This window comes from Drosophila mauritiana, chromosome 2R (assembly GCF_004382145.1).
Source record: "Drosophila mauritiana strain mau12 chromosome 2R, ASM438214v1, whole genome shotgun sequence".
NCBI lineage: Eukaryota > Metazoa > Arthropoda > Insecta > Diptera > Drosophilidae > Drosophila > Drosophila mauritiana.
This window is the reverse complement of record NC_046668.1, coordinates 11,592,706-11,615,633: the sequence shown is the minus strand read 5'-3', so window position 1 is coordinate 11,615,633 and position 22,928 is coordinate 11,592,706. Positions and strand designations below refer to the sequence as shown.

Sequence of the window (22,928 nt, the reverse complement as noted above, 5' to 3'; positions counted from 1 at the left end):
ATTTTAAGTTTTCCAATTTTTTCAGTATATGAAAGATTTAAATTAGATCAAAAATCTGCAATAGCTTACGAATTCCGCAATCAAAACTTAAATTGTCAAGTAATTTCAAAATATAGTTTTTATTCCTTAAATGGCTTTTTTTAATATAAGCTCAGTTTGACAGCACTGTCGGAATTCGATAGGCCTGCTCAAGAATAAGATTGCGTTATCGCTGCAATCTGGTCACATTTACAGTCGTGTTTTTGGTGTTTTTGTATGGAAAGATTTTTGCGAAAAATAAATTCATAAGCTATTGTAATTTGTGTTGTCCCTTTGTGAAATGTGAAATGGGACGTACACCAGAGATCGGTAAATTCTATCACAGTGTACCACCAAATAAAATGACAAACTATTGCGTTTAGTGTAAGTGCTCCCATTCGAGTGTGTGTCCATTGGACTGCAGAGGAAGCGTCTGATAAGTAGCCATCTTCTTATAAGAATGGCACGGATTCCTGCCAAATTTATATAAATCTTAAGAACTATTGCCGTGCAGGGATAGCAGGGCCGTTCTGGCCGTCCACGAGATCGAAAAACAATAGATTTAGCAACACAACAACAACACACCCACAGACATGTGCAACGCAAAGCTAATCTATTGTAAATAAACTGCGTCTGCGTCCATTGTGAACGAGCACCTTTTCTCGGTCACGTACGCCGATTGCGATTCCTCGATTCCCGATTCCCCGATTTCGTTTTAACCAGCAGCGCGCTTTGCAGGGAATTCGCGAAAAACCAGGTGTCGCACAACCTCCTGAAAACCAGCCGCCCAGAGCTGCCACACGCCGGAGCTGGAGGAGTGCGCGGGGAGGAGGAGAGCAGCATCGGCGTCATATCCAACGGGTGAGTTTCCCAGCCGAAAGTGCACTACTTCCCAATTGGCGATTCGCAGCAGCGAGTCCGCCGTGCAAAATCGATTTTTCAATTCGACAACTGGGGCTGCCTCCCAACCACCCACAGCGTTCCGTCCGTTTTTTACTGGAACGCTTGGACGCAAATTAATTCCATTAACTTGAGCAGCTCGACAGTCCGGTGCGGTTCCTTTCCCGATGACTGTGATGCACAGCCGAGGTCGGGTTTCTAGGAGTGTTTACACATTAAAACATAAATATATATACCACATTATTCAATTTCATAGAAATAGTATAATTACACCCAGCTAGATTATTATTAAAGTGCAACCGTGCAATAACAGATGTCAACAAATAACATGGAAATTTTATTTATCGCTAACAGTTAAGGAAAAGCTGACAACCCTTTTTAAAAATTTGGACTGGCTTTTAAAATAGAAATTAGAGTAGCATAGTTGCCATTAAAGTTGGAATGATTTTGACGAAGTTTCACGCGTTTTTTTAATAGTGTTCTCACAGATATACTGGGACATTATATTAGTTTCCAGATCCATAAAAAAAGTTAGCACTCCAACAAATATATATTTCCCAGTGTAAAAAGGACTTAAAAATTTCCGAAGCTATAATTGCTTTCCTATTACTATAAGATTACTTTTCCGATCGTTTCTCTAATTCTTTTTTTTCGTAACTCAGAATATGATAAAATACAAAGAAGTCTAAACTTTTTCGTTGCTTTTTAACATAAGAAACAATGATATTGAGCAATGAAGCTTTAATTTGGTCTCTATGTAATTCCGAAACATTTTTATGGAACTCACATATATTATATTCCCTTCTATTTGGACTTTACCACTAAGTAACTACTTGCAACAGAAAGATCTTCTGGAAAGTTTGGAGCAAATAACTTTAAAATATTTGGGGCTAGTTTGTGTAAAAACGAAAATACGGACATGGCTGAATCGATTGGTGATGCTGATCAAACTTGCATTTAAAACTTATACACCTTTGGAATACTTTCTTTAATGTAAAACTACCTCTATGAAGGTGCACCAATTAACCTTCTTATCAATGAACCGGACTACATTTTACAACGCCAATTGTTAGATCGAACTGAGGCTCTAAGCATTTTTGAGCTGCCTTTGAAGTCTTTATATAGAAGACAGCTGCGGTTTTATAGAACCTTGCTCCGCCGTTCAATGACTTATTCTAAGCAAACAAAGGTAAACAAATGTTTGACAAGCCTTTGACGTGCCCACAGGATAACGAAATCAACTCTTCTGGAGGCAGCAACTGACCTGCGACAAAAGGGACTGGCAAAGAGGAACATCTGCCGTCCTGTCTGGGTCTTCTTACCTGCCTCATCCAGCTAAAAGGACTAGGTTCAATGTACGCCTGCGCATACATCGTGGCAAAATGCAGCTGCCACTGGAACAGGACAGACTTTAGACCGACGGGGAAGCCGTGATTTTTTTAGCGACATTTAGCACTTCCTTTTTGACGACAGTCGCAAGCGGAAGTCTCGAATTGTGTAACAGTTCTGTCTGACTCTTTTCACCAGCTCTTGTTCCTCGTAAATTGAATGTAATCGCCTTCGATCGCAGACGTGTCCTTTCGCCGCTGACATACCGGTTTTCTTACCCAGCCTGCCAGTTGTTCAGAACGCAACTCGAAACTCTTCCCGGTTGGGGCACTCATCGTTCCCCTCTTCCTGTACTCGACCTTATATCCCTAGCCCCACTCCCATGCCCAGCCATATCCCTACGGGTTTCGGTGTCCAGTTACAGCTGGGAGAGTTCATTTTTCGGAAAGCTGTTTGGTCTTCGCTTGCTGCAGGTTTTTTATGCTGGCTCTTTGGGCATTGGAAAAAGGCATCCTGTGGGGTCGGGCAGCTGATGCCGATCCAAATGCTGATGCTGGAGAAGCAGCTGGGCATGGAGCCAGCATATCAGCTTTGCTAACAAACTTTATCATCATCAGTTTGGGGGTTTGATATAAGAAAAATAATTCCCAGGGTATTCCGCTGGATATAGTAACATACAAAGGTTTAAAAAGTAGGATTGGTTTGTGTGAATTTAGAGAAAACGACTTCATTTCTAAAGTAAGGCTGTTAGGATTGATTTATTATCATTACCCCGAAAAAGGTACTTTTCTTTGTGTTTATTGGTGTCACCGCAAAAAAAATTGTAACTGCCTTGCAACTGCAGCAGGACAAAGGATGTCATTCATCAAAAACGAGTTGGAATCGCCCTATATTTCTTGTTTAATTAGCTTTTCGCGCTCCCTGCTCGCAAAAAGAGCGCACTGCCGTGCTGAAAAACTGAAAATATACCAGAGGGACTAGATAGAATTGTTGGGGGCCCATTTGTGCAGCTGGCAGATGTCCTTTGGTTCGTGGCACATGCCACGACGAGGATAGATGAACGATGAGCAGGGCAAAGCGGACCAGATGTTAACGACCGCTCCGCTGCTGTTCCGTCCGTGAAGTAATCAATGCAACAGCAGGCCAGCTACGTATGTAGGCTCGCTCTCGATCCCTTCGGAGCCATCGTCTTTTCAGCTCGGTCCTGCTCAATGCCTCAATACCTCAGGGCCGGCTGCAATTCGTTGGACTGCCTGCCCACGAGCGACCATTGCATTTTACGGCCGACATCGACAGACATCTGTCGGTTCCAAAAAGGCCGGTCTGCCGCTGTGCCACCCAGCCAGCCAGCGAGCCAGCTGTCCTGAACGAGGAGAGCGGTTCGACTAAGGACTCGGCATGCAGGTGATGCAGTATATTTCGCCTGGAGCACACTTTATCCTTGCAGAGTGACGGGTTTCCCCTTATTTTTGTGGGTGGAGAAAGGGTGCTGGGGTTGTGTGGAGCGGAATGCGGGACACTGTCTTTTGGGGGATGGCCAAAAATCAGCTGTTTGGCGCAATGTTTATAAACAAAAAGCGAAACTGTGACAGCGGCAGTGGCAGTAACCCTTAGACACGTCTGGGCATATTTTTGGAATCACCACCAGGGCAAGAGCCCGAGCCAGAGTCGCAGCCAGAGCCAGAGCAACCACCGACCTACATTGGCGCACTTGCTCTGGGCCACATGGCGCATGGGGTGGTTCCGCTCACACGCACGCACCACATCGAACCGCACGGCCTTCTCGTAGGTGCAAGGACGTTGGGAAAACCCCCCAAAATGTAAACAAACGCAAGCAACCCCAGCAGAGACACCGGCACCGACCGTATCCGCTCTTGCTCTTGGTCATGTGCCTCCGAACCCACCACCTACGGAACGGATACGGTTACGGCTGATATGGTGGCGTGTGCCGGCATGTCATCCATCCACATAACGTCTTCGACGTCACATTTAGGGGTTTTCCCAACCAAAAAAAAAACCCAAACCATACCAATTGAGACCAAAACAGAGCGAATCCGCGGTGGTCGGTGGTAGTTAAGGCAGAGCAAGGAGCATCCGCTCCCGCTCCCATTCATAAAGCATAATAAACATACCCCCGGACCGACTAGGTGGTGCTTTTGGCAAAGATCCCGTCCGTAGGTCAGGTGTGGTGGTTCCGAGTGGATGAAGTGCGAACAAGTTGTCAACTCAACAGGTCGCCTCCCCGCCGGGTGGTTGTGATGCACTGGTGGCCGGTGGGTGGTGCGATGCGATCCTTACACATCCAACTAAGGGTATTTCACTGCATAGTGAGGGGGTTAAGTGGTTAGAAACAATTGGTGTTGGGAAAGGTTGAGGCTTCCCCAATTTACTTATTGGTTTGTTCTGAATTTGGCGTATGACAGGATTCAATTCCTTGCTATTATTTATGCAATAATGGTCATTTCAAGTCCATTTGGCTTATTTAATACACAAATTTGCCTGCAAATGGATCGCATATATATGAATTTCATAATCAAATGTCAATTCTTTAGCATCTCTACTTATGCTTTAAACCACAATTAGGTGTCCTTTGAATTTGCCTTTGCATTCTATTGTCCCTTGGCCCCGTTCTATATGTCGCAATGCCACAGATCTGAATGCGGAGCATAAAATGTGTGTCTGTCTGGTGCCACTAAGGTCCTGGTGCGCACATCCTGCTCCGATCGACTTTCCCTTCGCAGGATAACGAAGTGGCCACTTGAGCACGGACACGGGCACGGCCAACTTCAAAAGTTTTCGCTTTTCCTCGGAGTATATATACATATCCTTAGTCATACATCCTGACGCTTTTTGCTCCACATGTAATATGCACACATACATATACTTAGCCGTATATCCTTGCGCTTTCTGTTCCACATGGCCGCCATTTTGTTGACCAATAAGACTTGGGATGCGAAAAGTGTCGAGCAATAGACGAACGACGGCGAGAAAAAGGAGAATTAATTAGATTGGCAGCTGCTGGGCGTGCTGCAGCTGAGAGAGCGAAATAGAAGAGTGAAATAGAGATAGGGAGAGAGAGCAGCGAGTGTGCGCGGAAAGCCTGCAACGGGAAACTTGTCATCGAATTCGAATTCTGCTCCTTCTTGCTCCTTCCTCTGCGCTTTCTATTCACTTAGCACACAACAACAGCACAACAACAACAATAACCGAAAGAATGGACGCCAGGACGAATGTAGCTGGGCGCCTGCTCAAAAAAAAGGACTCGCAGGAGCACTAGACACCAGGAATACACACACGCAGCAGAATCACAAAATGTAACGAACGAAAAGCATGAAAACAAAACAAAGGCCAGCGGCAAAGGCAGAGAAACGAGCCAAAGCCAAACAGTTGTGCAATTGAGATAAAGGACAACAAAAGGGAAACTTCGAAAAGGGGACGCGTGCTTTGCTTTTCGGTCGATGCCTGTCCTCGCCGCACAGTGGGATGTCTTTAATTTTAAGTCCTTTAAGTTACTCGTAGCCTGCAAATCATTACCAGTAAAGCTCCAAAGCTTGTAACAATCGTTGCATACCTTCTGGCAACTGCCTCAACAAAATTATAATAGCTAGTTTAATTTGTTTTATCCAAATATATGCATTTCCATAAATTTTAGGCACTAAAATATGGTGAAGAATACAAACAAATTAGTTAAGAATGAGATTACCTAGAAAGACTTTTAATCATTCGATTTATAGGAAAATAAATGTGTCCAACTATTTCGTAGGGTTCATTAACTAATTACAAATGTAAAAATCCCACTGTGCGGCTTCGTCGCGCGTGCTTAGCGTCACAAAAGGATATAAACAGCCAACTGGCAGCAGGAACAACTACAGCAGCTACAACGACAACAACAACGAGCGGCAGGAACAAGCATAGAAAAAAGCATAAATAATCTTGTAGCTGTTGTCGCAGCTGAGGCGAAGCCGCCGAGCTCGAATTGAAATTTTGTGAGAAATTGTGCTGGAGAAATGCCTTGTGAAATCACACGAGGCACAGGACGAATGTGTGTGCGTGTGTGTGTGCGTTTGTAAAATGGAATATAAAATGACTGGCGGAGTGGTGTGGAGTGGAGGGGGGCGCGGTGGGAATGTGGAAAAAGGGGACGCGCATTATGGCGGTTCTCCGTGTGTTCTTCATCGACGACGTCATCGGCAGTTGTTGTTGCTGCTGCTGCTGCTGTTGGTTCCTGTTTTCGCTTTTTACCGTTCAGTCAATGACCACATTGTGTACACAACTGCACTGTTAGTATGTGTGTGTGTGAGCCATTCCTGCCGGAAGTTGAAGCCGCCGCCTGGTCATTCTCGCTGCTTGGCTGCAAGCTCTCTCTCTTTCGTCCTTTTCCGCTCGTCCTCTCTCTGTCTCTCTGCTGCTCTCTCTGGGTTATGCCTGGAGTTGCTTTGGACAAGTTTAGAGGACAGGATCCTTGGTGGACACCCCGCCACTTTTTGTTTCTTTCGTTTCAAGTCCTGCCGTGCAGTGTGACCGTTCTTTTGTGCTCTGGTCACGCTTTGATCCTGCCGTTAGCCTCTCCCCCAAGCTCCATTTTCCCATAGGCGTCGCCGGGCTAATGACATGTTGTAAATTATACTACCACGCGGCATTCCTTTCGCCGTTTCAAGCTGCTGTAATTACTCAGCCCGGTTTCCTTTTTTTGTTCCTCTCCTTCGCTCCCCGTCCGGTTTTATTATTTTGCGTCGGTTTTTGTATGGGTTTTCTGCACACAGGATGCAAGAAACCTTGTTATCGAAACGCTATCACGTAATTGCTCGCTGCAGTTGCAGATGTGCTTATTTGTATTCGCCAAGCGCATATGCCATTAAATTGAACATTATTAGGGGATTTACTAAATTATGCTTTTACGCTCTGGGGAAATTAATGTCCTTAACAGTTGCAACAATACGACATTTTCTTATTACCGAAATGATTGGTAAATATAGTTGAGGACGGTATGATTTAAAACATATAATGCGATCGATGAAATGATGTCTTTTTTAAATGGTAAAAATATCTACAAACGGAGTTCACAGGATCAAGCTTAAATTATCTTGTAATAGGTAATGCAGTTTCCTACTCTTTAAAAACGGAAAATCGAACGAAAATCATTGTATACAAAGCAACAAATTGAAATTGGTTAACATAAACGTAAACAAACAATTATGCCAAAACGAGCCATTGCTCTGAACGCTATTTGTTGGTTTTGCAATTATTATAAAAATATGCAATTATTGAGTACGAGACACACGAAGCCGTCTCAAGTGCGAGAGTCCTTGCGACCCGTCTCAAGTGGATCCTCAACCTCTAGCCTCTGAATCTGTCGTTTACCTACGAACGATCACTGGCGATCCGGGATCACTAAGTCCTAGATTAGATCTTCGCCAAAATCTGAAATCCGTGCCAGGACAATGCATAATGAGGATTAAGTCCTTTGCGATTTCTCTGACTGCTGACTGAGATGCCGAGAAAGAGAGAGAATGTGCGAATGGATTCGCGATTCGCGATGGCGAATGCATTTTTCCTTTCGCCACATTTGCTTTTCGCAATGAAACTAAAGAGCAGGAAAAAGGCATTGTTCGATCCACGAATGGATAGAGGAAAAAGGAGGAGCGATTAAAACTGCCAGTTTTCCACACGGCTTGCATTTCCCTATCCACAATTATCCTGTCAAACTTGTTTGCGCCGTCTCCCTCTTGCTCTACACCAATTTTCCTTTCGCATTATGCTTTGACCAGAGCATTCGCATTAAAAGGACAACGCTCTTGTGCGGCGCGACTGTGTGTGCGTGAGCGTGTCTGTGTTGCGTGCTTGCTGTGTGTGTGTGTGTGTAAGTGCGAGTGCGAGCGAAGAGCGAGTTCTTTCGACGCCTGCGTCGCCATCGTCCTGGCATCGAACTGGCGTTCAGTCGACGCTTGCCACTCAGACCGCTCAGACATGTCGCGCCCGTCGTGAGTGCCAGTTAGCCATCCACATTAATATACATATATATATAAATATACATCCTCGAAGAGAGAGAGCAGCAGCCATCAAGTCGAAGACTGTGTAAAACGCAAAACAACGACGCCATCAGATGTTGCAGGATAACATAAAATAATACCAAAGCTAAATCATTCTACAAGAATTGCAAAACCCAGAAAATAGTGCTCAAGTGTATCGTATAAAACATCAAATTGTGCAAATTAGTTACAGTTAGTTAAAGCAGCAGCAGAAGTTTCATATGCAAATACACAAAAAATAATGTGCAATAAACTACAAATCACTTCAAACAAAGGCAACGCAGCAGCATCCAAAACTTCAGTCACATCCAGTTGGAGTTGCTCATATAGTCATAAAAGTACTTTTGGCATTTTGTTGGGATTTACGCATGGAGAACATCGAATAAACTAGAGAAGCAGAACTAAAAAAAAACCCATCAAAGCACATCACAAGTGAGTTCCAAATTTCGTCCTTTCACAAACACACTCACATATTCGTAAACACACATATACACATGCATACGCACTCGCTGCAGTGCGACTCGCCCATGTCGAATTTCCTCTGTAGCGAGTGTATCCTGCCCGCTCACTCGTTCTTCCCACCATGTTTGCTCTCTCCTTGTTAACTAGCAAATAGTTTTGCGCACTCGTCAGCTCCCCCCTCTCAGTTATCCCGTTACCCCTCCCCTTCCCCAACATCGTCGGCTCTCCGCTCTCGTTCGGTTTTGGTCTTCTCGCTCTCTGGAATTCTCGGGTGGTGGTACAGTTTTCTACGTGGTCGAAAAATTGCGTAAATTTTCATCTAGTGCTCTGGGATGTCTCGCACAGCGTTGTCCTCGTTATCGTTATCCTTGCTGTTCCTCTGGCCTGCAGAGCTTCCAGTCTGCTTGTACGGAAAATAGGAAAAACAAACGGAAAAACAATTGGTATTGGTATTGACTGGGATGTCGCCGGATTTGTGTCATTTGCCTATTGGGTGTTTTCAATCCCTATAAATGACTTGCTACGGGAATAACGGTTCATCCTGGGGCTCAATAATTAATTATTCCCTTCATCTTGATTTATTGTGTTCTTTTTTTTGGGAGGCTTATCGTATACAGAAATACACACAGAGAAATTTTTCAATCACGCATGACTCATGTACTTTTGTTTTATTTACGTTTTACACTCATCAATTAAACACAAGTATCCTTTGGTATCTATTATTACATTTTGTAAACAAAATAGTTTTGAGCACTAGTCTTAAATAATTTTAATTACCCTAATAAAGTGATAGTGTAAAGAAAAAGCGACTTATAAAGAAATTATTTTTTAAGTAATCCTAATCCTGCGGGGAGTTTTAATTTTAAATAATTTTTTTTTTAATTTCGAACTTTTTGCCAAAGTTGTTTATTTTTATCACCATTATCGATATATTATCAGCCTAATTCAATTGGAACACGCTCTTATAACGAAAGCATTTAATATTTAATCAAAATAAAGTGTGGTAAGAAATGAATTGAATTTACCATTTTCAGGCAACATACTTAATTTCCATACTACCGCTTATTCCCTTAACTCCCAACATTTCAGCCGGTTCTGCATGATATCTGATATACTTATTCAATTTACAATATTTCCTCGTAGTTAGTAAGGTTATCAAACGAACGATCATTGCACTTTTTATGGGTTCCTATGGGTTATTGCGGGTCCGGCTGGCCCATGAGGAAAACCACTCGAATGACAGGGGCGGGGGAAACGGCAACTGCATATCCTGCCAGCCTCTATTCTCCTGCCAGTCGTCCTGCCTGCCTGCCTGCTGTTGTAGCTGCCGCGCCCATTAAAAAAAAAAGAAAACCTCGAAAAGTTGCAGCTGTTCCCTCAGCGCTCCTTCTCTGTTTGTTTTGTGACTGCCAGCCAGAATGCCGATCCCAAGCGATCCGATCGCTGAGCGCTTAGCAACGGGGCAGGCAGACGGGCTGTCCATGAATGGCATCTGCCCGGGATTAATGGGCCGTGCACAGGAGTACGGAGTTTTAATGCTGCTTCTATCACAGTTCCAGATCGAAGCAACCTAGCTGTAAAAGAAGTGTCCGACAACAGGTCGGAATTGAAAAAGAAAAATAGAAAAACAGAGACGAAGATGAAAATGTCAGAGGTGCCACGCATCAAGGTCTTCCGACCCACTTGGGAGGAGTTCAAGGACTTTCCCAAGTACGTGGCCTACATGGAGTCACAGGGTGCCCACAAAGCCGGTCTGGCCAAGGTGGTGCCTCCGCCGGAATGGGTGCCCCGTCGCAGTGGGTACGCTGATCTCGATGCTCTGAATGTCACGATTCCGGCGCCCATTTGCCAGGTGGTTACCGGCAAACAAGGCTACTACCAGCAGATAAACATACAGAAAAAGCCACTCACAGTAAAGCAGTTTAGCGAGTTGGCCAGCACCGAGCGTTACGCCACACCCAAACACTTTGACTTTGAGGATCTGGAGCGCAAGTACTGGAAGAACATAACATATGTGGCGCCCATTTATGGGGCAGATGTCAGTGGAAGCATCACAGACACCGACCAGGATGTAAGTTGGCTAGGGTTAGGGTTTAGGTTCGGGCATTAGCTGATGATTCGTTGCCTTTGCCTTTGCCGTTGCAGAGCTGGAACATCAACCGGCTGGGCACTATTCTTGACTATGTCAACAAGGATTATAACATCCAGATAGACGGCGTGAACACAGCCTACTTGTACTTTGGCATGTGGAAGACGACCTTTGCATGGCACACGGAGGACATGGATCTCTATTCCATCAATTACTTGCACTTTGGGGCGCCAAAAACGTGGTATGTGGTGCCGCCGGAATGTGGTCGCAAACTGGAGAAGGTGGCCAACCAGTACTTTCCGGCCAGTTACAAGAATTGCAACGCATATTTGCGCCACAAGATGACGTTGATTTCACCACAGATTCTCAAGCAACATGACGTGCCCGTCAGTAAGGTGCGTTTATCGGTAGTAATCCTGTCCCTAGTGGCCGTACTAAATCCGGCTCTTGCAGATCACGCAGGAGGCGGGCGAGATCATGATCACGTTTCCGTTCGGTTACCATGCCGGCTTCAATCACGGTTTCAACTGTGCCGAGTCCACCAACTTTGCCATGGAGCGCTGGATCGAGTACGGCAAGCGGGCGGTGCAGTGCACCTGCAGCAACGACATGGTCAAGATCTCGATGGACACATTTGTCAAGCGCTTCCAAAGCGATCGCTACGATCTGTGGATGGAGGGGCGTGACGTGGGGCGGCATCCGGAGGATCCGCCGAACGGGGTGCTCAGTGCAGCACCCCTGCCACCACACCTCGATGTCTTGCTGTGTGATAAAAAGTAGGTTTCCTTGCGCTACATAGGGCTACCAGCGAGTCTTATTCCTATCTCCTGCTCCTCCGCAGAATGAAAAAGCAATGCAATCCTACCAAGGCCAAGAGTTTCAAAGAGCGTAATCCCGATCTGGACCTGGATGAAATCCAGCAGAATCCCAACGTGCCAGACGACGTCAAGGCCATGCTGAAGGAGAGCGTGCTGACGCTGGACACGGGCGATCTGGCCACGGATGAGGCTGATTTTCCCAACGAGGATGCCATGAGTCTACAGAGTCCGGCGAATCTGAAGACCAAGCAAGAGCTGCTTGAGTACATTGACGACGGCACAGGTGTGTGGGCCAGCAGGTGCCCTTCAAAACGATCTTCCCCTTTCCCCAGCTTAACTATAATATGTTTCCTTTTTCGCATCTGTTTTTTGTCTTCCCCTTTTGCTTGTCGACAGAAGATGATGATGAGGAGGAGGACTTTAAGCGGCGCAAGCAGAAGCGGCGCTATGATGCCGACTATGATGACGATTGGCTCGCGTCCAAGCGCAAGAATAGCTCGCGAAACAATCGCGGCCGTAGTCCGCGCACCAAGGACGACCGTTCCATATCGCCGGCGTCCTCCACTTCCTCGACGTCGAGAGGCGCAAGGCGTGGCAAGGCCAACGGCGCCCCCCGAAAGACTCCTGCGCGGCGAAAAAAGGACCCAAGTACTACGCCACCGGCGGTCAGTTCTGCATCAACTGCCGTAAAAACACCGACATCCGCCGTGGTCGCTGGAAAAACATCAATAGCCACAACCACAACACCACCAGCAGATGGCGGAGGAGGTGAGAGCAGCAGCTTAGGCAGCCACTGCACCACTGCATCCCCATAATCACAGCTTCACCTGTCCACCTCCAAGCCATCCAAATTCTCTAACCCAATGCCCCAATGTCCCTTCTTTCGCAGCAATCATTCCAAATTTCCCAGTAGTTTTTTGTTCTAACCAAATTGACAATGTTTTAAGCCGTTTCACATGTATCGTTCATCGTTTTTGATTTGCGTTTAATGTACAAATAAATCGTTCTATCTATGTGTAAGAGTGCGTCAGAGAAATATACGATCACGCTTTTAAGTCTATGCTAAAAACTAACCGAAAACCAAAACTGTTTTACTAAACCGAATCCAAGGTGTTGGTGCTGTCTGGGCCGAATCCGTTCCTCTTGTTTTGCCGCCCCCAGAATCCGCTTCACTTGCTCTTTCGCTTTGACTACTCATCCTCATTCCACCCAATCGCAATGCCTCCTATCCAGAAAAACCCCCGAGTCCACATGTGTGTGTGTGTGTATCTGTGTGTTTACACCAACAGTAACCGTATCAACCGCTTTTAATCACAGACAGTTAAAATCCTTACCAGATCAAGTACTAAACTCTATCGATTGACGTTTTTCAGATGCCAAAAAGGATCAACAGTCGCTGCAGTTTATGCAACAATCGCGTAAATTTGAGGGCAAGATACCAAAACTAAGTCAAACGAGTGCAGCAACAGGAGGAGCAACGGCAGCCGCAGAAGCATCCACATCCAAGTCTAGTCAACGGCAGCAGCAACAGATTGTCTACGTCAACATGTTGCCCGCGGCCAATACCCTGAATGGCATTCCACAGCAGCAGCAGCAGCAATATGCGAGCACGGATGGAAATGTCTATCAGCTGCAAAATGAAATACTCTGTGATGCAAATGGACATGCCGTGACTGCCGCCACGGCTTCATATCAAACTACGGCCAGTAGTCCGCAGCAGCAGCAGCAGCAACAACAGCAGCAGCAACAGAATGTTGCAACTAGTGTTGCCGGTAAGTGTCTAACTTGAATTTGTTCGCTTTACGTTAGTTAATTTGTTTGTTGGTTGTAGTCTTTGTGTATGGTTTAACCTAACCCTCTTGTGTACTCGTATTTGGTGTTTAAGTTGAAGCTATTACCACTAACCGCTCTCATTGTAAATACAAACGCACTCACACAATTATGATTTTGACCGTCAACCGAATTGGCCAAATTCGAATCCCATCAATTGTAAATGTTGTCGCACAACCATGTCATCCAATCGATATCATCCCGACATTCCAAATTCAAAATGCATTTTGAGTTAACAACTTTTTGTGCCAAAATTCAAACGCGCCACTAAAGGGAGAACGTTTCGAATGAGAACAAACATTGAATTTGACTTCCATTTGTGTTCCGTGTTCTTGTCACACCTTTGCCCCTCCCAAAAAAAAAAAGAATAACAAAATAAAAAAGAATATAAACGAAATAAAAAGGCAATGAAATCTTCAATTAACCATTACCGACCTATCTCAATAAATCGAACTCCAATCGCATCGCCCAATTAATAACAACAACCGCTTTCAACTGCTCCACACACTACATGCTCGTCTTTAATTTGCGACACCCTTTCCCAGGTCTGTGTCCTGTCTCTTCTCGAATTGTCGAGAGTATTGGAAATATCACATAAATAAGTGCACAATTCATTTCAACCGAGGGAGGGAGCTCCGTGCAAAACAGTAACGCGTCGAAAAAGGCTCAAAAACAATTGTCGATCACGTATTATTTTACTTTATTAGCTAGTTTAAGGTTCTGCAGTTCAAACTTTGGCGCCCAAGCAGTGAGTTCAATGAGAGCATCAGTGCTGCCCATGCGCGCGCTGACTCTTGGCAGCACTTGCGCGCCAAATTTTGAAAATTGAGTTTATAATTTTTAGATTTGCGTTTATGATTTAGTTACTTTTAGCAACGACACTTTCCCGTCTTCTGCCTTTCACTTATTGTTTCCCACTCTTTGGACACAACACAAACACAATCCGTTGCCAGCTCCTCCTGCTCCCCCGCAAGCAAAGGAGGAGGAGGAGTTTGTCCAACGTTGGCCACACACACACCAGTTTCATCCTCTGCTCTGTCCACCTGTTACCACCACCTCAGTTACCGAAGTCGATTATTTATTTAACTTTATTTAGTACGTATTGAGTTGCGAGTACTGTACCAGAGTTACGATTACGATTGCTGTAATGTAGATCTAAGTAAACACAAATTCTACCGACAAACAAAAACCAATTCACTCACTTTCTATCTATATGTCCTGTATTGCCGTATCCAATCGATTCGATAAAGAAGCCCGCCCGTAAATGCAGCAGATGCACTGCATCTGTGGCATTTGCGTTTTTGCTGTTGGCCGCAAGTAGCTTTCATTTTGCACAACATTTGTTTTATGCGAACCTGATTTGAGTGAATTGTTGATTGATTTCGATTTCAATTACGAATTGATTTATTGATTTATGCAAATATTACATTCAAACACATCTTTTATGAACCAAACCAAATATGTATTTTCAAAATATATATAAACAAAAGACAATGTGGTCACAACTATTAGTTCGTCCTCCATCCTGCATACGAACGCCAACACCAACGGAGTGGATACAATTGCCGCCACACAGCAACAACAACAACAACAGCAGCAGCAACAACAGCACTACCACTATATCACCACCACCGGCGAAGATGGACAAACCCCGACCACCATAGTGTTCGAGAACTACAACGGCGGAATGCCAGCGGTCAGTTCTGCCGCACCAACGCCCGTTCCCGTGTCGCAGGCCAACGCACCCGCTACCACGACCACCACTGCCCTGGTCAACACGGACGGCACGATCATCGAATTCGACGGGAGCACGTACGAGGAATATCATGTCCTCAAAAGCGAGCCCGGCAGCAGCGATTGCCTGAGCAACGGCAGCAGTGCCGTGGCTGCTGACATAATCAAGTACGATCCCCAGCACGGAGTCGTCGGCGACGAGGAGGACGACGATGAGAACGGCCTGCTGCATGTGAAGTACGAGGAGCAGAGCCTCGAACACGATCCGGAAAACGAGCACGATGCGGAGCAGGAGCATGAGTATGAGGAGTACCAGGTGATCAAGGCCGAAGTGGAGGCCGAGGCGGCGGAGTTGGCAGCCGGCACCACCAGCTACACGATCAACCAGGAGCAGACGGGTTCAGGCAACACGGTGATATCCTCAATGGTGCCCAAATCGGGATCGGCGGCGGCCGCGAAGCAGAAGCGCAAACGTAAGACGCGCGTAATCGCCGACGACGAGCAGGGCGAGTACCTGGAGAAGATGAGTGTACGTGGCCTGGACATCGCCCGCTACGAGCATATCATCGACGGCGTGGCCTACTGCCTGGTCTGCGCCAAGAACGATATCTTCAAGACGTTTAAGAACAAGTACAGCTTCCAGCGACACGCCTACCTCTTTCACGAGGGCCAAAACCGCAAGATATTCGCCTGCCCCATCTGCAATAAGGAGTTCTCGCGTCCGGACAAGATGAAGATGCATAAAAAGGACAAGCACGGCGACGTTCCCATGCCGCCATCGGCCACCACGACGCCGCTGAAGGCTGACGGTCCGCCGGCTAAGCGGGCGCGTACCGCTCGCACTCCGCGCGTTCGCAAGACGAAGGATGGCAGTACGCCGGCCAAGAAGCGGCTGGCGCAGATCGACAGTGTTCTGGACGACGTGCAAAATGGGGAGTCTCTGACCATGGCGCCAGTCAGCGTGAGTCACTCCCAGCAGCAGCAGCAGCAGCAACAGATGCAGCACAGCATCACAACGCTGGCTCCCTCGACGCCATCGCAACCGCAACATCAGCTGCAGACGCTGCCCTCGCTAGACTTCAGCGGCATGATCCTGCCTGGAGGCGCACAGCTGGCACTGGCTAATCCAGGGGCCACCAGCTCCGTGGGACTGCAGCGAGGACCAGCCACGCCGAATGGTCAGCCGGCGGCGCCCACCACCACGTTGATCTACTCGAACCAACTGGAACTGCAGCAGGCGCTGCTGCAACAGCAGCTGCACGGCCAGAGCATCATGATCCAGGATCAAGCCGGCAACCTGGTGCCCCTGCAGCTGGACGGAACCCAGGCGATATACACGACGGCGCCGCAGGCTCAGCGCCAACAGACCACGGCCACATATCAGACGACGCAGCAGCAGCAACAACAGCCAGCGCAGCAGCCCGCCGGCCAGGCGCAACAGCAGCCTCACTACGAGCTGGACAACGTTACCTATTTGAGCTCCACGGCGGCGGCCACTCCGACGTCGACCGAGCAGCAGCAGCAGCAACAACAGCAGCAGCAGCACGTGATCGGCACGGTTCAGAGCTATCAGATCCTGACGCCCGACGGCCTCCAGAACTTCCAACCCAAGCTGGAGACGGCCGAGCTGGGCGACCTGTGTCCCTACTCGCAGTACACCTTCACGACGCACGCCGGAGCGCAGCCCACGCTGAATGCGAACGCGCTGGACGCGCAGACCCAGCACCAGCAGCACCACCAGCAGCAGCAGCACCACCACCAGCAGCAGCAGCATCACCAGCAGACGCAACTACTGCAGCAACAGCCCTTCGCCACGCATCACAATCCGCACCAGCAGTTCATGGAGCTGAAGAACGAGCTGCTGATTAAGGGCGGCGACGCCTACACCCTGGACACCGCCTCCATGTACCACCTGCCCTTCTCGCCCACCTCGATGATCAATGCGGTAAACGATGTGAACACCTCGTCGCTGCTGGAAACCAAAGAAATTAGGTAAACGCTCTTTCCAACTAACCCTGCCCACTATTGCCCACTCCCAACCCCTTGTCTGCTCGACTTTTCTCTTAGTGTAACGCGCTCGATTAGATTGCCGCTCTGTATCTGTATCTGTACTATATCTCTGTATCTGTACCTGTATCTAAAACTCTATCCATATTGCTATCTCTGCCACCGTAACCCCTTTACTTGCGACTGCGACTCCGATCTTTCTTTCACGTATTTTGAATCGCGAATCGACGGTGTAACTATACGAAAAAAAAAACACTAAACACCCGATGGCCGCCTGCAAAACACGAAAACTAAACATCAGGGGAATGGGGGATACATTAAGTATGACTTGTTTAGTTTTAAATTAGGATTATGCATATCTTAGTTGTATTATTTTGTAATCATCGATTATGTACATCTTTATTTATTACGTATTTATATTACTTAGTAGTCTTTAACCGAGTTTTTCAGTTGGTAATTTAGTCGTATGAATTGAAGTTTGTGCATTTATTTATTTATTTACCAATCATAAGCCCACTGAGGCATCGCACTCTATTTTGAATAGACTGTTCCTTGTGTGGCTTGTTGTTGCTTCCTTGTAAAATTGATATGCCATCGAATATTACCCAATATTAATACCCTGAATTAATCACAATAACCAATTCGAACACCCCTTTTTGTTTCGAAAAATACTTGTGTTCAAATACGTTTTATACTTCAATGCAATTTTGTTCTTTTTCTTTCTTTTCTCTTGTTTTATTTTATGTACACACAACCAATCCAACAACCAACCAATCAATCAATCAAACAATCAATCAATCAATCAAATCAACAACCCAACAATCAAATACCCAATAAAAAAAAAATGCTTTCTAACTATAGCTACGATATATCAGAGGCAGTGCTATTAGCTCTCTGAATAAAACGATCCACACAGAAAGCTGCAGCCAAAGTACCAAAAATTCTATTTAACGAATACAAGACTCAACATCGAGTTCGCAATGAATACGATAGCCAAACGAATCGAGTTTATAAGTGAATACCACCCAACCATAATTCCCAATCGAAAGCAACGCAAATGGAAGCCATTTTCAATGTTTGCCCAGATCAGCGGCCAAGCATATAAATAATAATCCACCAAACTAACTTAGCGAAGCATTTGTGTACTTACATCCGACACATACATACTCATAATAGTCGGTTGCTTGAGGAGATCTCGTCTCGTCTCGCCATATTCATTGATTCATTCACTATTCCATCGTCACTTGTTGTGTGTGCGTGTGCAAGAGCAGCAACGAGCAACTACCAATATTCGAAAGAAACAAGCAAATAATGATCTCCAAGAAGCATAAAAAATAAATTAAACATATAAAAAATATTGGACAATTAGTGAAAGGTATGTGTACTTTTGTTTATTCGCCTTATTTTCTTGTTTCCCATTTTGATTTGCATAATACTTTTCTGTTTTGGTACTAAACCATGTCCCTTTGGGTAAACTGCATCCTAAGACCCGGAAAAATGGGAACCCCACTGCTCAGATACTTTTGTGTACATGGGGTGAAAGTATCTGAGACGTCATTCTACTGACCACTGACCATCCGGGAGCAACACTCTCTGATCCATCCACACATCCACATTCGATCCATTTATGCTATCAGTCATAAGAGCCCTTATCATTTACTAACCAAAATTGACTTTGATTTAAGCATATCTAACATCTAAATTAAATGAAAGGAGTCGAAACGATCGAAACTAACACCAATTGAAATGAAAAATCAGCAAATATGCTAATCAAATTGTTTTTATTTTTTCTTTTTCACCCGACAACATTTTACGTTCGTCTGTTGTTTGTGTTCTTGTGTTATTCCCTATGATTTGCACACAAAAATTCATAATCATGCGACACAACAACCACATCAACATCATCATCAACAACAACAACAACAACAGGTTCTTCTAAACACGACAACCACCAGAAACAAATGTTCAAGCGGCCATACAACACCACACCCAGCAACAACCACAGAACCCAGAACACCATCACCAATCCAAGTCCGAATTCCAATCCGAATCAGAGTCAGAATCGGATTCAGAGTCAGATCAATAACACCACACAAGATGATTCGCAGCATCGGCAAGTGGAAGCGTATCGCATTTACTACGAAGAAATCATCGTCAAGCAGGCTAATGCCCGTGCTCGCCTTGGCGACAGCAGCACACGTTGCAGCAACAGCATCTCCAGCCGCAGCAGCAGCGGTGGCAGCAGCAGCAGCAGGGGCCGCGGCAGCAGTTTCGTCGACAAGTTCGCTGACTTTGTGACCCAATCGAGCCGAACTTCTCCCATGCCCAATCCCCCTGCCCAGTCCCATGTGCCGCCAACCACAAGAAATGCGACTAATGCAATCCTTCCTCCCATAAAAAACAGCAGCAGCAGCAGCGGAGCCACTAGCAACAATGCATCCACCGTGGTGAGCAGCAGTGCGAGCAATGGCCTCAAGCCGGCGGCCAAGAAGACACCAGTCATTCTGCTGGCCGCTCGTGGTGGCGCCAAGCAGCCGCAGCTCAGCATTCTTAATGGCAACACCAAGGCCGGAACCGGAAATGCAAGCGGAGGCGGCGGCGGCGGCGTTACATTGGTGCGCGTCAATGCAACCAATCGCAATCAGCGCCAAGCTATCGTTGCCCCGGAAGCAGCACCTGTGGAACAACAGCCAGTGGTCGAGGAGGAGATGTTGGCCGAGGACGAAGAGCTCGACGAGGACATGGATGAGGATGCAGTTGCCTTGTCCGGGCTCTCCTCCTCGACTGCTCAGATCCTGCGAAAGTTCCGCATACCCAAGGGAACGGCCGTGACGGCCAAGTCTGGGGAGAACTACCTGGCCATGCCCACACCCACACCATCGCCGCCGGGTGTCGTCAATTTGGTTAGCTCCGGCGTTGAGGCTTCCGGCTACATAGAAAACGACGACGACATCATCGAGGAGCTCAACGAGGACGACCTGGTCGAGGAGATCATCGACGAGGAGCCCAGCCAGGAGCAGCCGGAGTTGCAAGAGGCGACAACAGCCAATGGCCTCGATCTGACCAGCACGAACAATGCGACCGCCACAACGACTGGCACCGCCATGCTGCTGGCCCCACAACCGCCTCCGCTTCAGCTGCAGACGGTGGCCTCCAACGGCACCGTGACCTGCTTCAACCTGCCGGCCAACACCATCCTGCTGCAGTCGGCCGATGGCAGCATAATCGCCGCCACCCAGGTGCCGCATCCCAGCAAGGCGGGTCAGCAGCAGCTGATTGCGTTGCCGGGCAACGTGGCCCTGGCCACCGAACAGGCGTCGCAGGCTCAGGCCACATCGGCGCCACAGGCCACGCAGACCCTGATCCTGACCGCCGACGGCACGGCCATTCCCATCCTGGCCACAACTCCCCAACAGCAGCAGCAGCAACAGCAGCAGCAGCAACAACAGCAACACGCTGCCGCTGCTGCTGCTGCTCAGTTGTTCGCCGCGTAGGGGCTAATGGGTGGCCAAATGGGTCGATTTTTGAACAGTGCCACCATAATGCCGACCACATACTTCTTTTAGAAATCTCAAAACTGTTCCGCGCAGATTCGGTTGCCCATGGCGCAAAGCTGGGAACGCAGCTCTGTGCCGTCGGCAACGTTCAAATGTTTTTAGGGTTTTAGAATACTTCAAAAATCGTCACATTTGGCCACCAAAATGCGGGGAGAAATGCAGCAGGAGCGTTTGCTGTAAAGAAACGAATGAAATGGAAGGAATATTAACTCAAACATAAGCCAAGCTAACTCATTGATATTACCACACTGTTGGATGTGCATACGAAATTTATTTTTTTACTCAAAAACCAAATGCCTACAAGAATATAAATCAAATGTTGTTCAACACACAGAAAAGCACACACACGCGAATGGATTTGAGGCGAAATCAAATGCATTCGGTTCACGGCAAACTTAAGAGCATCGTAAATTAAAATAATTTCTACGCCTAAGCTAAATTTTAAATGTTTAAGTCAAAAACACGAGACACACACCCCAAACCAGTTGTAACTATTTCACCTGCCTACAGTGCGGGCATAATATGTTTAGCGTAATTTAGTTTTGCGAGAACGTTTCCGTTTCGATGAAAAGGATAGCTCACTTTTGTAACTATCGGGAGCGTTCTCAAGAAATATACTTATAAATATAATTTGTTCCTTGCATAATGAGAGATAGACAGCTAGAGCGACTATGCAACGTATTTCATGTAGTATTTATTCGATAAGTTCTCGATCTATTTATTTATTTTTGTTAACTCTTACCATTCGTATAACCTGCCACCTTTGTCATTACACTTTCTTTTGCCATGTTGTATATTCTTTACGTATATATATATAAATATATATTATATATTTTATTTGCAATCTTGTTATGCCATTCGTACACAAATAGGAATTCAAGCATAGCACCGAACCATACTTTAGACTAAAGTATTTTTTTAACCCGTTCTTGCGAAACCAACGGCTCAAGAATGCAGATACCACACACACATTAGGCTAAGCGAAACCAGGTTAAGATACTTTAAGATGAGATACTTTAACCGATGGAAGACAATGATTTAAAATAGCTCGTAGTACGTACTCTAAGACAAATAAGCAAAACTGAGTTGCACTTCTGTAAGATATACTGTAACTAATAACGAAGCGGAAAAGCTACAAATAAAGCAACTCGAGTAGCCTACATAATGTATAATACAAATTCTAAAGCTAATATTTACGTATACATATATATATATTTATTATAAACAATAAAAATACAATTTTAAAAATTTAAAGCAATAAATCATTACGCATTCATTTAGTTCTGCGCTTTTTGTTGGGCTCAGTAGAGGTCTCTGTTGGGTTTCTTTTTCGGCTGGATTGCCTGCATGACCTGCACGTACCAGACAATACCCCCAACATGTGCGCTCGGTGGAGTTATGTAGCTTTCCATTATCGTAGTGTTTAATTTGTAGAAACCTAGGGGGAAAACGTTGGGAAAGAAGGATTCGTTCAAGTAGGCGCCGCGTGCCATCAAATGGCCGCGATATGGACAGGAGTGATTGAAGTTTGAGAACGTCCTGCTAATTTTCAGAATGATCAAGCCATATGGTAAAAAGTTACGCCTGGATAGTGCATCGCACATGTTTATTATGACGTCCACGAGGAACGGCTGGAACTGGTTGCTGTAGTCCTTCTTGAGGATCTGAAATCGAATCTAAAGATTATCTAATTAGTGGAGTAATGAGATAAGTCCGCCAAACTCACTGTTATATTGTATAAAGTCCTCAGCAGATAAACATCCATTTCAGCCGTCGCCTTGTTCCAATTTATTGCTCTTATGCGGCACGAAGCGTTCGCGGAGAAACCAGGCACTGTGGAGCACTCGATGTTTTTCAGTTTGTAGACGATGTTGGGTTCACTTAGCTGGAAAATATAGATATAGATAGATGGGTTTCAAGAAATATAGTGGATCACAGCATCTCACTCACGACACTCCAGAATAGGTAACTGCCGAATAAAAGTAGATAAATGGAATGCATGTTACTCAGGAAACATAGAAAAAGAACCTGTGTTCGCACTCGATCCCAACATTCTAATGCGGTTTTAATTGTGAATCTAAGGGTTTAATTGTCAAAAGTTAATTTGTTCAACTTCAATGAATAGGTACAAGCGATTGTCATTGTTCAGCAAATG

At 46.0% G+C, this 22,928-nt stretch overlaps 2 protein-coding genes across 17 annotated transcripts; one reads left to right on the top strand and one right to left on the bottom strand.

The window, feature by feature from the left end:
* The first annotated feature begins 219 nt into the window (after positions 1 to 219).
* LOC117136576 (probable lysine-specific demethylase 4B) lies at positions 220 to 22,053 on the top strand. Of its 14 annotated transcripts, none has more exons than XM_033297538.1 (10): positions 273 to 348; positions 757 to 879; positions 10,292 to 10,809; positions 10,884 to 11,222; positions 11,281 to 11,603; positions 11,669 to 11,928; positions 12,042 to 12,413; positions 13,019 to 13,417; positions 14,966 to 17,201; positions 18,078 to 18,167. In XM_033297538.1, exons 3-10 carry the CDS (start codon positions 10,378 to 10,380, stop codon positions 18,112 to 18,114), a joined length of 4,398 nt encoding a protein of 1,465 aa, XP_033153429.1. In that variant the 5' UTR covers positions 273 to 348; positions 757 to 879; positions 10,292 to 10,377; the 3' UTR covers positions 18,115 to 18,167. The 14 variants fall into 14 exon arrangements, with proteins under 14 accessions (XP_033153432.1, XP_033153426.1, XP_033153425.1 ...); XM_033297537.1 differs by having other exon boundaries at positions 314 to 402; XM_033297541.1 differs by lacking the exon at positions 757 to 879 and having other exon boundaries at positions 220 to 348.
* Positions 21,816 to 22,915, bottom strand: LOC117136580. 3 transcript variants are annotated; one of them, XM_033297551.1, is made up of 3 exons: positions 22,724 to 22,915; positions 22,500 to 22,658; positions 21,816 to 22,449 (listed from the first exon to the last, which is right to left on the bottom strand). In XM_033297551.1, the coding sequence occupies exons 1-3, from the start codon at positions 22,772 to 22,774 to the stop codon at positions 22,075 to 22,077; spliced, it is 585 nt and encodes a 194-aa protein (XP_033153442.1). In that variant the 5' UTR covers positions 22,775 to 22,915; the 3' UTR covers positions 21,816 to 22,074. The 3 variants fall into 3 exon arrangements, with proteins under 3 accessions (XP_033153442.1, XP_033153443.1, XP_033153444.1); XM_033297552.1 differs by having other exon boundaries at positions 21,816 to 22,437; XM_033297553.1 differs by having other exon boundaries at positions 22,373 to 22,460.
* Positions 22,916 to 22,928: the final 13 nt, after the last annotated feature.

Excerpts from the sequence above, each read along its gene's own strand:
- LOC117136576 (XM_033297541.1), top strand. The coding sequence starts at position 327 with ATGGGACGTACACCAGAGATCG. Across the intron at positions 11,223-11,280 it reads ATGACGTGCCCGTCAGTAAG|ATCACGCAGGAGGCGGGCGA; the intron begins GTGCGTTTATCG and ends CGGCTCTTGCAG. Across the intron at positions 11,929-12,041 it reads GTACATTGACGACGGCACAG|AAGATGATGATGAGGAGGAG; the intron begins GTGTGTGGGCCA and ends GCTTGTCGACAG.
- LOC117136580 (XM_033297551.1), bottom strand. The coding sequence starts at position 22,774 with ATGCATTCCATTTATCTACTTTTATTCGGCAGTTACCTATTCTGGAGT. Across the intron at positions 22,659-22,723 it reads GTTACCTATTCTGGAGTGTC|CTAAGTGAACCCAACATCGT; the intron begins GTGAGTGAGATG and ends TATATTTTCCAG. Across the intron at positions 22,450-22,499 it reads GGACTTTATACAATATAACA|ATTCGATTTCAGATCCTCAA; the intron begins GTGAGTTTGGCG and ends GATAATCTTTAG.